At 41.0% G+C, this 14366-nt stretch overlaps 1 protein-coding gene across 1 annotated transcript in view; it reads right to left on the bottom strand.

Moving 5' to 3' along the window:
• Positions 1 to 254: 254 nt before the first annotated feature.
• rapgef5a (Rap guanine nucleotide exchange factor (GEF) 5a) overlaps positions 255 to 14366 on the bottom strand; it is a 51828-nt gene continuing 37716 nt past the window's right edge. The window contains exons 12-26 of the mRNA XM_031323333.2: positions 11297 to 11375; positions 11049 to 11193; positions 8677 to 8768; positions 8519 to 8549; positions 8300 to 8378; positions 7853 to 8002; positions 6408 to 6505; positions 4069 to 4191; positions 3386 to 3564; positions 3201 to 3291; positions 2956 to 3006; positions 2711 to 2798; positions 2495 to 2559; positions 1520 to 1574; positions 255 to 1209 (exon numbers count right to left, since the gene is read on the bottom strand). Coding sequence (XP_031179193.1) covers positions 1091 to 1209; positions 1520 to 1574; positions 2495 to 2559; positions 2711 to 2798; positions 2956 to 3006; positions 3201 to 3291; positions 3386 to 3564; positions 4069 to 4191; positions 6408 to 6505; positions 7853 to 8002; positions 8300 to 8378; positions 8519 to 8549; positions 8677 to 8768; positions 11049 to 11193; positions 11297 to 11375 — 1445 coding nt within the window. The 3' untranslated portion in view covers positions 255 to 1090. The remainder of the gene's footprint in view (positions 1210 to 1519; positions 1575 to 2494; positions 2560 to 2710; positions 2799 to 2955; positions 3007 to 3200; positions 3292 to 3385; positions 3565 to 4068; positions 4192 to 6407; positions 6506 to 7852; positions 8003 to 8299; positions 8379 to 8518; positions 8550 to 8676; positions 8769 to 11048; positions 11194 to 11296; positions 11376 to 14366) is intronic.

Below are 14366 nucleotides of genomic sequence, written 5' to 3'. Positions count from 1 at the left end.
TGCTCTAAGTGATGTTGGGTGACATTACTTCTTGTTGACGTTCGAAGTATTGTCAAACAAAACGGAGGATAGCTCGCCCCTCCCTCCTCCTCATCCCGTCCCCTCCCCCTCCTTTCCGTTTGTTATGTTTCGTGGTGCAGGTTGGCGCAGTTTGTTTTGGTTGCCGTTTGTGGAGCCTGGGCTGTCTACAGAGACCGCGTATTTTTACAGTGTGTTCAGGGGACAGGCAGCTCGCAGATAGTGAGGAGATGCCTAAAAAACGCGTGACATCACTTAGAGCACCTTTAAGTGGTTTACTGCTTCAGCCCTGGTCGCTGCTTGCATTACATAATAATCTACCAAACAATAACCGAAAACAGCTCCACATCATACACCTAAATAAGTATGTATGCATATGTATCCTGGATATAGATGCACAACCAGGCAGGTGTGTGATATGCAGATGAAATCATATGAGACCATTGATGAGGCAGATTCTGACCATCATCTTATAAACACATCTAACTCCGCTACAGATAGTTTTGTGGTTGTAACTGAAACGATGAAGACGCTATCAAGTCCTTCCAGAGGGTGGACAAGACTTGAAAGACGGAAACAAAGGAACATTCCACCTGCTAATAAATAAATAACCAAAAGCTAACCACAAGAACAAAAACAAAGGCATATTCAGTCCAATAGATACTGTACAAACTAATTACAGCCTCCTCTTCTCTCGGTCTCAGTTTGGCAAATTTCAGTTTTGATGCGCAGAATCTCTTCCTGTAGACAGTTCACAGAGTGTGTATGGACTTAAATAGTTTAACCATAAATCCTTTATAAACACATGTTCAGTGTTATAAAGCCCTAAAAAAACAGGCAGAGTGCAGCTCTGTGTCTTCATTGGTTTTCTCAGAACACATGGCACCTTATTGTCCACTTGGCACCACTGCTGGTAGTGTGATTTGGTTGCACTGTATGCGCGAGTGTGTGGCATTTTGCTGTACTAAGCATCTTCCATGTCACATCATCCTAATTTCCACTGCGCTGTGTCAAGTGTGTTTGTGTGTGCGTCTATTAGGGTACGTGTGTGTGTGTGTGTGTGTGTGTGTGTTTAAGCACGTGGCTCCAGCTTGTGTGACAGCTCGAAAAGAGTCTGTTGATTGTCGATAATGTGCAGGTAGTGAGCACTTGCCCTCACCTCCGCACTGTCGACCCCGATTACCTCGTTGCCTATCAGACAGACACAAATTATGCACTTTAGAAGCACAGAAGAGAAGAAGAGAGAACACACATTTATACACATTTGGTACAGACAGACTACTTTATGGCTATATAAAGAGAGTAAAAAGAGTGTCTGTAAATGGTTGCTTAGAAACTGCAAGAGATAAGTGAATGGTACAGGTGCAATCCACTAACTCAGCAGCAGATGGCAGTAGGTTCCTCACAATTAATTGATGCATCAATACTACAATACTACTTATAATTTGTGATGTTAGGATCATTGCATCAACAGGATTCACTCAGAGATGAAAGGACTCACCTGGCTGGTCGCTTTGGCAGTGGCGAATCATTCTCACTGTGTCTGCGATCATATGCTGTTGGTTTAGGAGAAGACATGTTGCATTAGTGCAATACCAAACGGTCAAGATCTAATATTTAGGGGCAGATTTTTCAACTATCAACATAAATAACATCTCAGTAGTTTTTTTTATTAAAATGAGACAGAGCTACTACTTCAGCTGTCACCAACTGAACCTGGACCTTATCTATTCTGGAATATAACTGTAAACATTGGTCTCAGTGAATTTCACCTATATAAATAAAGGTTTTCAATCAATCCAACAGTCAGTCAACTTGTTGATCTGTAACAGCATGCAGACTCCTCCATCATTGGTCAATGCCTGCTGCAGCAGTTTTCTACTGTTGGACCTGACAAATTCACCCCAATTAATGTGACTTATGCTTTTTAATGGCCAGGGCAGATTAGATATAAGCAGTCATTTTGTTTCAGTGTATTTCTCCTACCACTCACAAGTGATTCTAGTTAAATTTGGTAGTGATGCATTCAAAGTAACGCTATTGAAACAGGTTGAATTATCTCTGATATAGTTTTAATAAAGGCAACAAGGAATTTGAGCAAGGTGGCTGCTGTTAAATGCTCTCTGCAGCGTTACGTGGTTTTTCATTAACACAAATAACACTGATTACTTTACCAGGTGACTGGCTACATAATACACCTGTTGGTTAGGACTGCATCTTGCATGGTAGCTCACTGCCATCCGTGTTGTGGTTGGGTGAATGAGAGGCAAATTCTAAAAGAGCACTATATATAAAGGACTGCATTTACTAGTTATGTGATCAATTAACCACCTGTTGATGCATCTCGTCTTGTTATAAATGTAGTTACTAGACGACAATTTAAACAATCACCTCACCCATTTAATATGTGGCCTTTGCTGTCTGTCATTTTAAAACCCAAACTCAAACACTGAAGGACAAAAATAACTCAACTCACCAGCTTCTCAAAGTTGACCAGGTTGTCATGGAAGGTCTTATTTCCCTCGTGGATGAAGGTGATATCTAAGCAGCAGAGCAGAGGACAAGTGTATTATTATATCATTCACCAAAAACAATAGTGTGTGTGTGTGTGTGTGTGTGTGTGTGTGTGTGTGTGTGTGTGTGTGTGTGTGTGTGCGCGCGCGCGTGCATGTGGAGGGGTTAGAGATGATACCTTTTAGGAGGAGAGGCATGAAAGGGATCTTGGGAGGCTTCATCTTCTTAAAGGCTTCCCTATAGGCTTTGTGGTTGAGAGATGGATCCTGAAGAAAGATGGAGGGAAGATGAAGAAAGCGATAAAACGGAGTGAACGTACAGCATTGGAAAAGGAGAAGATAGTTTAAGATTTGATTATCAAATCAAAAGAGGAACATAGTTCAAGCTCTGCATCTATCTCTATCTCTGCTGAGTAAGTCTCACCGTAATGAGCTCCAACTCTGAGAAAAGCTTCTTGAACTTCCCTGGACATTTCTGAAAGGAACGGGTTTGGTCATAATTTGATTTAAAATACAAAGTCATGTGTGTGTGTGTGTGTGTGTGTTGCATTTATATATATATATATATATATATATATATATATATATATATATATAAATAAATGCAACACACACACACACACACACACACACACACACACACACACACACACACACACACACACTTACCTCCCAGGTTTGGTTGAGTCGGCTGACAGCAGCCGTGTTAAGACCCATGATGATGGCAAATGCAGAGTTCAAATTCCTTTGGGCTTTACAACTACAAATACACATAAATAGTAAGTAAGTAAAAAATATATATCATGGTGCATAGGAATCTTGATGTTCTTGATACATGCACTGTGTGTTCTTACTGAGCTGCGATCTTGATGAACTTCTTGAGCAGCTGTACTCTCTTGTTGAGCGATACACACATGAGCACCTCAGACATGACCCACTGCTGGACCTCGTTACAGCGCTGGAGCAGGACAGAGAGCGCTGCCGTGTGGCCCGTACCAGGAGCACGGCTGAGGGTGTAGTACACCAGCTCCTGCTGCATGTGGAGGAAGGGAGAGTGTAAGTGAAAGACATCAAGCTTTTTAGAAAAATGCCCCAAATTACGCAGTCCCATTTTTAAGAGCCCACTGTGACATCTTGGATTTTATATGATTCATAATCATATAAAACAGAGCTAAGCAGCAAATGCTCACATTTGAGAATGGAAAAATATATATATAGATTTCCTAAAGATACACTGACGTCCACATAACTGTAAGGTGCTGCGTCTTCATCTGTGCTATGCTTCAGCATATCCACAACAAATATGCAGCTCTTCCTGATAGCCACTCAGCTGTAAGAAGACTTTCTGTTCTCATGATCCAGCAAGTCTTATAGAACATTTGCATCCTTAATGCTTATGTACCAGCAATCTCTGTCATGAATATGAATTTATTATAAACTATGTGCACACACCACATGCATACATACATTTGAGTGTGTGTGTGTGTGTGTGTGTGTGTGTGTGTGTGTGTGTGTGTGTGTGTGTGTGCATGTATACCTCGTGGATGGATTTGAAGAGGCTCCAGTCCAGGTGTGTGAGAGCAGCTGCCACATCCCAGGTGTTAATACCTAAGAGTCGCACCGGCCTCCTGCTTAGCTCAGCACTGTCCGTTAAAGGAGGCTGCACACACAAAGGAAAGTTAAGAAGGTAAGAAAGACGTAGAAAAGACGATGTATACACAAAAATACTGTACACCCTGTACGTACACACAGGTGCTGCCTATCTACAGGAAGAGGGCTATCTCTAAACAAGCACAACAATAGCAACAATATCTCACCTTCATAATAAGTAATGTACAGAACAATGAGGCTGTGGGGGGGATTCAAACACAACATTCAAAAGAAACAATATAGCACAGAGCCATTTGATCTCCTGCCTACTTACAAGCAGAACTGAAAGCTGAGAGGGGAGTGGTGATTCCTACAAAACAATTGTTCTATCCAGCTCTGGTTACAGGAGCCTGACAATTGACATTAATTTAGCAGACAATTTCCTAAATAAATCTAAATATTACATGCCTACCAGCATACTAGGAGGACAGTAGATTACATTAAATTTGTCTACGGGCGTTTTCACACCTAAAAGTCCAGACCAAGGTCTGGACCAAGGTTCATGTTTTTGTTACATTGTATACATTTGATCCAGTAAGTCTTGGTTTCACATTGCAGTTATGCAAGCACACTAAAGATCTATGCGTGACAAAACAACGTCCTGCGGTCATCACATACGTGAGCTGCGTCTCCAGATACTTATAATTGATTGGTTTGTAGACGGGCTTCCCCGTCCTCTCGTATCCTCTCTCTGTGTCGGAGTTTTTTTCAGCTGACTTCTGCTCTCCCCTACTGCCGCGGCTCTTTTTGTTTTGTTGTGATGTTGAAAAGCAAGACACAGGAACTTTCTTTGTGGAGCATTTATTTAGAGACAAACGGAAACCTACACTGTACATTTACGAGGCCTACCACTTAACAAGTAAACTGCTGATTTATATTCTGCTCTGATAGCCGACAGCTGTCTGCACACACTCTCTCACGTAGGCTACAAACTAAGCACTGAGCTGTTCCTTAAAGGAGCTTCCCCGGTCTTATAACACCAAGATAGCCTGCCAGAGCTTCCTGTAATTGGTCCGAAAGTCCGAACCATCCAAAAAGTGTTTTCGGTCCGGACCGAGACCACCTCTTTTGATCGGACCAAAATTTGGTCTTTTGATCCGGACCGTGGTCTGAGGCACCTTTCAATTTTGGTTCGGACCAAACTGAAAAGTCCAAAAGTCCGGACCAAATTAGGTAGGTGTGAAAACGCCCTAATTTAGAGGATCTACTGATTTTTTAACGACAGGCTGCTTAATATACCTTTCCAACAAGAAACCAAAATCCCTAGAACTGCAGTTTGTGAACTTATTTAAGAATTCACAACTGAAGATCCACTATGAAAAACATGGCATTACAGGACAACCCTTTGCCCTGATACAGCACTTTCCAATCCTGCTGTCATGGTTGGGCAACAACAAAATAATTGCGACTCGCACCTTTTCTCTCCTATTGAGTCAGAGTTAATAACAATAACCTGGCCTAAGTCTTTCCGGCTTGTTTGTAATTCTTGACTCTTTGTAACACTATAAAGATATCAGTTGGGGATTTAGAATATGTATTTCCATGCCTGATTTAGCCAGAAGATGATATAGAGGCAATGAATAATAACAGAGGATATCAGAATGCCCACATAATCACATATTTATATATATATAGAGGTTGTGGTTTGCTTTAACCTGCATATTGCATCTTAAGCCTTGATAAATCCTTATAAAATTGAGATATGTAGCTCAGCGTAAATTCTGTCAGGGAGACTTCAATTACGTTATCTCTCTTCTCTTTAACTGATCAGCTGGGCAGTGGGTGTTACGGTTCTGTATACCAATTAGAATCGGGCACATATGTTCTAACCAATCACAGCATGACTACCATGTTTTAAATCTGTTCTCTCTCCTGCTTCTGTCAGTTGTATTTTCAGACGAGAGTGCGACCCGCCTCCTCCCCTTCTACCTCCAGGCATTTTCAACGGTGTTCTCGGTCTTCTCCCGGCTGACGGCTCGTTTTACGTCTACGGATTTTTCTCACCACCACCAGTGTCTAGATTCCATTGGGGGATATGTTTGGTTTTCCTAAACATTAGAATTGTATAGATACCCCTTTACAATGGAGTCTAATCTCCAAAAAAAATGTTTGTACTTACTTGGTTATAGCTTATTAATAAATGTTTGCATATCTGCAACGGAGTCTCTCCTGATTGAATTAAAGTTACAGAAGGACAGAAGCACAAACAGAACAGTATTTACATACCAGAATCTCAGTGAGGTCCCTGCGACAGACTACAAGCTTTCCTTGTGGGGTCATAGACTCTGAATACACACAGTCACTGGGCTGTAACACCCTCCGCTCTGCAGAGACAAATACATACAGAAAGGAAAGAGAGGGAGAGAGAGATAATGAAAACAATTTAGAGCCAAGAGTGTAGAACAATGATTCCCAAACAGGGGTACTTGTACCCCAGTGTGTACTTTTGCAGTTGCCGAGGGGTACGTGAAAGGATTGTGGAGTAGCTCAACTACATAAAAAAAAGCTAAGTAATAGATAAATGATTAATATAGATGGCTAAAAGTAACGAATAAACGGTTGAAATAGTTAACGTTAACTAAAAGTAATGAATAAACACTTTTAGTATAAATAGTACTACAAGTACTGGATAAATATTATATATATTAAAAATAATATTAATATAGATAGCTTATTGTAATGGTTAAAATAGGTGAAGGTAAATTACAAATGGTTGTAATAGCTCGAGGTAATGGGATAAATGAGATAAATGGTTAAAATAGTTAAAGGTCCAATATGTAATATATTTACTGTAATAAATCCAGAAAATGACCCCAATGCGTTCTCAGATATTAAGGAAACATGCTAAGTTGAAATACTATCTTTTCTGACAACAATGCTAATGCTAGTATTTTCTCCTTTTGAAATTTCCGTTCCGTGACGGAATTTCTGTTTGTGTTTTGGCCTGTGTGTTGTTATCAACTGCCTAGTTTGACAGCCAGGCCGGGTTGCCAGATATACCCATAAAAAACACAAACCCAGCGCGCTACAGCTGTAACGTTAGTACAGCCATGAAAGCAACAAACAAACGAACGTCAAACGGCATCAACAGAGATAGATTCTACCTGACCTTGCCCGGCGGCAAGGTAGTGTTATTTTTAGCAGTTCATACCGTAATTCTAAGCCTAGGAAGTGTGTCTGTCCGTCGGGTGCAGAGGGTGGAGAGGGTGGAGAGGGCAGCAAGGGCGGCGAGGTTGTTGCTGAAAAAGTGTGTCTGTCAGTAGGGTACAGAGCTCTGCGTGAGCACGGGCTTTTATGACTGTCAATATAGCCAGCATCTAACGTTAGCTAGTAGGAGGAGTAATGTCTGGCTATGTGAGACAAGCATCTAGCAACATTGTTGTGGATGCTCCTTCAGCGCGCTTTGGAGGATGGTCTGGCAAAGCGAGACTATGGATGCTGCGGTCTCAGCCTGGCAACCTCCGTGAACTTCGAGTCTGGGGAGGAGGGGGCGGGGGAGACGACACTCTCCAGTATTTTGAATTTGTACTGCAGTAACTATTTTAAAAACTAGCTGTCAGTATTACATATTGCACCTTTAAAATTAATCCATTAATGGTTGAAAAGATCCAGTTCCTGCCACCAAACCGCACTAAACATGGTCATGCATTTCTTTGTGTGTTTGTGTGTACCTCCAGTTTGCGACGCCACAGCGAGCACCATGTCCTCTTCTGCTTTGTCCATCTTCAGACCCACAATCCTTAGCAGCTCATGGGCCTCCAGTGAGGGATGTGTGTGGACACTCAGGTAGGAGTCAGTGCTCACGTACACGCAACAAATAACTGGAAGATATATAGAAAGTGTTCATAGAACAGTAAACGTAAATATATTGTGAATGTGCTTTTGTAACATGGTAAACGGCTAAAACAAAAATACTGAAATACTTTAAAATCATAATAAAGCAGTTGCAGAAAAAATCTCAAGTATAATTTTTGTAAAATATAAACACGCTATATAAGCAATTTGCATGTGCACTTTGAAATTAAAACTCACAGACTTTCATTATGCATAATTGTGTACAGTCGCTGGGTAGTGTGTTGTGTTTTATGTATGTGCATGTGTTTGTGTCTGTTACTCACTGTCTCTAGTATCAGTCGGTGGACTTCGTAGTGGCAAACAGTTTTCCTTTAAACTCAACTGCTGATGCATTTGTTTACTCTGACAGAGAGAGAGAGCAGAAGAAACATCTATTATACTGTATTTATACTTTACTGATCATAGTGATGCACTGACAACATCTGAATTAACACCCATACAGCTCAGATTGTCATCCACCTCCCCGCCCCTCTCTGGCTTACCTTTTGGTTTGGAGGGCAGTCATCCACAGTGCTACAGGAATGAAACAACCACAACAGTGAGGAGGGATTCAGGTAGGCATGGGAAAAAACATGTGAGTGATGGGTAGTCATATTTAACACAAAGAACAAAGTTCTTGTGCAGAGACAAACACACTTACTGTCTGCGACGCAGAAGTTTCTGGAACTCCTTTAGGTCTTTCTCCAGCGTGGGGAACTCATACAAATCTTCTAAAACACACCTGTACAGAGTCTAACAGAGAGCGGAAAACAATCATGTTAACACTTTGAATGTTCTCAGACTTTGGCTCCGCTGTGCACCAGGCTCAGTCTCTAAGCATCATTGTACACTGGCTCCATATCAAACAGATATCTGACTAGCTGTCTGTTATGGATAGCATATAAATATTAACATATCAGAATTATTACGGCTAAAAAGAGGGAATGTCAATTATTTAAAGGTCCCATGGCATGAAAATTTCACTTTATGAGTTTTTTTAACATTAATATGCGTTCCCCCAGCCTGCCTATGGTCCCACAGTGGCTAGAAATGGCGATAGGTGTAAACCGAGCCCTGGGTATCCTGCTCTGCCTTTGAGAAAATGAAAGCTCAGATGGGCCGATCTGGAATCTTGCTCCTTATGACGTCATAAGGAGGAAGGTTACCTCCCCTTTCTCTGTTTTGCCCAGCCAGAGAATTTGGCCTACCCATGAGAAAGAGAGAGACATCATGGCTTTCAAACGAGCAAAGTGGCAGTTGGTCATGGCCACACCCTCACCCTCTACCTTGCCCCACCTCTCTCCTCCTCAATAGCTACAGACACAGAAATGGCACATCCTTAGGAAAGCTCATTGTGGGACTGGCTCTAGTGGCCGTAATTCTGCATCAAGGCTGAATTTCGGGAAAGAGACTTCAGATACAGTATTAGGGGACCACTAAGGTCTATATAAGAGCATTCAAAGAGCACCATGTCATGGGACATTTAAAGGGTTAGGTCACTCAATTAATTTTTCAATGCTTTGAGCATCGTAAATGAAATTTCTTTGATCTTAATTCTTAGTAGTGGGGTGGATGAATAAATCTCAAAATTGCACGGCACAAAATGTGTATTGATGATGGAGGTGAATGGGGAAAAATGTGTTTTTGTTTTTTGTAATTTAGATTTGGCAACCTTTTAACCAGGCTATGGAAAGTAAGCCAAAAAGATCAATTTCATACAGTGGTAAAAAAATACTACTTCCCATAAACATTTAGGTTATGACATACAACTGAGGTTAATAAGGATGATTTAATCCAACAAAATAACATGACATTAACATTACAATCTGTGCAGCTCATTTACTTAGAACCATCAAGAGTAAATTATGCTGCGTAGGTAGATTACAATAAAGAAACATCAGACAAATTTTGTACCTTGTACTTTAATGGGTGACTAGGCACGCTCAGTGCCTGTGTGTGTTCATGGCAGAGAATGAGTAAGTAGCATGAAAGCTCCAGAGGCAGTAACAGTAACAACTTGCAAGGATACACACACACACACACACACACACACACACACACACACACACACACACACGTCTCCAAACACCTGCTTATCGGTGTCATTGACCCACCGTAGCCTCCCATCCCAATTCCCCGCTCATTCCTCTGTTACTAGGCAACTATCACCTGGGTTACGCACTCCATATGAGATTATACCCATGCCAACCCTCGCACTTTGGATTCCATGACAACCCGGCACAGAGCAATGGAGCCGCCAGGTTACGGAGGGACAAGTGATTGGTGTGCATGTGCACTTTTTGTGGGTGAGCGTGTGGACGAGTGCATGTTTGATCGTGTTGTGTATTTGTTTCTCTTTCAGAGTCACGGGGATTCAAAACCAATTCAAAGGACCATGTGAAAATATAGCAGGAACACAGTGGATACAAGCAGCATTTGTCAAGAGAAATGTGACACTAAGAATCTGTGTGTCTCTTCAAAGTCCATGATGTACTGTGTAGATATTGTATGTTGTACACACATGTTGGAATAATTAAATTTATGCTAATTGTATTTGTTACGTGTTATCAAATACATTTGATAACATCAAATACATTTGATAAGTGTTAGTCTATAAAAGAAAAACATACAGCCACTTATTATGCGTATACCCCTCATTCATCATATGATACACCATGAAATGAAAACCATTAGCTTGCTTTGTCAGAGGGATGAGATAAAAACATCAACAAGGTTCCCATGTGGGAGATAGCTGGAACAGCTCAGTTTAACAGGAGATGCAGCAAAAAAAGAAAATCAGACACACGCACTCTTTTTAGCTCTTTGTCTCTCTCCACAAAATGTTTGATGTCCTGTCATCCATTTTAGAACAAGACAGAGAGACAACTGAACATGAATGAAGCTTCTTAATGTTCTTTAGTGACATGTTAAAGGACACCAGAGGATCAAACTCATTAAATCTTTCAAATAAAAGACAGATTGAGAAAAAAGAAACAAAACAAATGGCGGTGATGAAGGCGAGTCGTGTCGTACCTTCATGAAGCTCCTGATGTGCTCCTCTTCCTTCAGGAAGTCCTTGTAAAGCCTGCTCCAATGGGAGACCAGCTGCAGTACCTTACGCTTCCTGAAGAGGGCGTCTTTGCCCTCCTCCTGGACTCTGCAGCGGGCACTGCTATAGGTAAAAGAGCGGGTCAAGGAGACAAAAAAGAACAGTGTGGAGGCTGAAAGGATTTTGGTGTGTGTGTGAGTGATTATGTGAGTGTCTTTGCTAGTAAGGATATTGTCCCAGCAGAGCCTGACAGAGGTCATTGGTGGACATGAACACCTGGTAGGTCACCAGGAAGTCATCCAGCAGCATTTCTGGAAGACAGGAAACACATAATTAGTCACTTTCAAGGCCATCACCGGGCAAAATGGTCCAAGTGAAGTTTTTAACTTTTATTTCAGGAATTAAGATGTGAAAAGTGACATGAAAGTTCTTTTAGTTTCTCCCTTTGTCCCTCCCTTCACCTCCGATTCCCTCAGTCTACATTATACTAATGAATTGTGTCCTCTGTGTCAGCCACTTTAGAAAAAGACTTTAACCCCTTGAATTCAAGAATGATCCTTTCCCCTTTTATTTGCTTAGCATTAAAATAAATCATTTTATCTCAACAATGGAACAAATAACTATTTGTAAGGGACTGCCAATGGACAGTGTTAGCGTCTAGCTGGTGAACATAGCGGAGCATTTAGCAGCTAAAGAGACAGATATTGGACTTAGATCCATCAGGTGGCCAGAAACACTACTAATAATGAATGCTAACGTTGCTCTGTGTAGCATAGTATGGCAAACTCAAGCTCATTAAGCAACAACAGATGGGCATATTGACCTGAACATTACTTGGTAATATTAACACAATGTAGTGTCCCACTTTACACCTGTAAAGGTTAACTCCATTGCAAACTATCCAGCGTAGCCTGCCTTTGGTGAGGAGGAGGAGGGTCCTCCGGTGGTAACTCCATTTACATCGACAGGACATGCAAATAACTTTAGTCTTGTCGAGATATTTAAAGGGTGCTTGCAACTGTTAATCAAATATTTTCCAACTACAACCACACAGTTCATCTGAGTCTTTTAGTGTTTAAGTTCTAATAAATTATGCCTAAAGAGGCTTTCTCCCCAAATTTTAGCTTTGATTGTTGCTTATTTTGTCAAGAAATTTGAAACCTGGCTTTAAGAAAAAGCTAAGAAAACATTTCTTTCTCTTGGTTCGTATTCAAAACTACTTCAAAAACTAAAGAAATTCATTAGAGCAGAGCAAGCTAATGTGCAAGTGAGATGGCAAGAGTCCGTGTCCGTGTGTGTATGTGTGTGTGTGTGTGTGTGTGTGTGTGTGTGTGTGTGTGTGTGTAAGAGACTCAGCAGGTGTTCAATGGGTAAGAACTGAATATAAACAGCCCTCGTGGCAGATGGGTAATGAGCCATTGTTGGTGGTATGAGGGAGATTTGATGCGTGTGCATGTGTGTGTGGTGTCAAACTCTTTCCCTGGGAGAATTTGTGACCCAAATATGGCTCTGTCGGGCCAAGAGCAAAGAAATCAATTATAGAAGACTGAGTAAAGACTGCAGCATCAATATTTGATCAACTGTCTTCGCTTTAGAAATAAAAATACAACTTTTCTCAAGAAATATTTTTAGGCAGATCTGACTGGGCTTCTCACTTTTTTGAAAACCCTGTTGACTTACTTTCTGCAGAGCTCCTTCCTGACTAGCTATCCATTTTTTTCCTTCCTTTTATTTCCCTCTTTCTTACTCTCTTCATCCCAAACTCTCCTCATCCGCCCCCCTTCCCTACACCCCCATTTTTCATTTCCTCCCGCTACTACTTCCCTCCTACGCTCGCCCTCTCTCAGCTCTCTGTGATGATAAATATCCATTTTCATCTTCAACATATGCCCTCTGTGTTTGCCCACTGGCACGCACAAAGTCAAACACACACAATCATAGACGCAGCAGTACACACGCACACACAGCCCCCTAATGAATAACTCATTCAGTTCTGACCTTGGGGACTTTATCTCTTGTGAGAAAGGAAAAAGAGAGAAAATGTGTGTGTGTGTTGAACTAATCGCAATAATCTGCTGCTGTTTTTTTGTTGTGCATGTTTTTTCTATGTGTACGTGGGGAGGGGTGGTTGGGCCAATCGCTCTCTCTCTGTGGAAGCGTGTTCCAGCCTGTTCAACATGCTGCACAGCTAAGCCCTCTAAAACGGCCCACTGATGCTTAACACCACCCCAGAGGCCCTACACACACACACACACACACACACACACACACACACACACACACACGCACGCTTATTCAGCGCACATAGACCGAAAGATAGACATACAGATACAGAGACAAAGACAGCCAAACATGCACATGCACTCTTGATCTGCATCCCTGCTTCTGCCTCCTAAGGAAAAAAAAAAAAGTCTTTTCTTTCTTCAGTGAATAAATATCAGGCGGTCCTCCTACACAAAGACTATCTTAGTTCTCTCTCTCTCCTACATTCATCGCTCTCTCCCTCTTGTTTTGTTTGCTTCCTGCATTTCAGTGAGATGGCTGCGTGTGGACTGCTGGGAACTGGTGGTGCTAAGGAATTGATACATAAAGACGCCTTGTCTTAAAACGGCGTGAACACGCAAGAACTGGGTTTTTTATAAAATACAGATTGGTAGCCAGATGTCTCTGTGTGATAAAAGTATTACTTTACTGGACCTGGGCTCCATATTGATACTGAATTTAATTTATTTTCATCCGTTTTTCTTTTCTGTTTAACTGTATGCAGGAACGATTACCTTACTTTAACAGCATGAAAAGGAAAAAAACCTAAACCAACTCACATCAAAATTACTTTCAAATTATTCCAAAACCATTAGTTTATTATTCAACTAGTAAACTGAAATAAAATGAAAAAAACTTTTTTGGAACTATTTGGATTTGACAAAATATACAATATTACTAATATTTAACATACTAAATGAACAAACGGATTATGTGCAAAAATAGTCAAAGTTAATCAAAATGAAAATGATTAGTTGCAGCCCTACTTTCAATGTGGTCTATGTGCTAACTCGCTGCTATAAGACAAATGACAAAATGTTTCCTGTGGTAAAATAGTATAGTAGTACTATCACTTCTGCACTGTCAAAGAACCAAGTAACTATAAGAATAAGAGTATAAAAGTTAGACTTGAGGAATGTGAAAAAGAGACAGTAATATGACAATTAAGAGCCCACTGAAATTGTTTGCAGCAGAAATACAGCAATAAATCACCCTGAGGGAATCATTTCACATATTAGAGCATTTAACCTATTAGAGCA

Source organism: Sander lucioperca, chromosome 16, assembly GCF_008315115.2.
Source record: "Sander lucioperca isolate FBNREF2018 chromosome 16, SLUC_FBN_1.2, whole genome shotgun sequence".
In the NCBI taxonomy this organism is placed as follows: domain Eukaryota; kingdom Metazoa; phylum Chordata; class Actinopteri; order Perciformes; family Percidae; genus Sander; species Sander lucioperca.
This window is presented reverse-complemented; position numbering and strand designations above follow the sequence as displayed.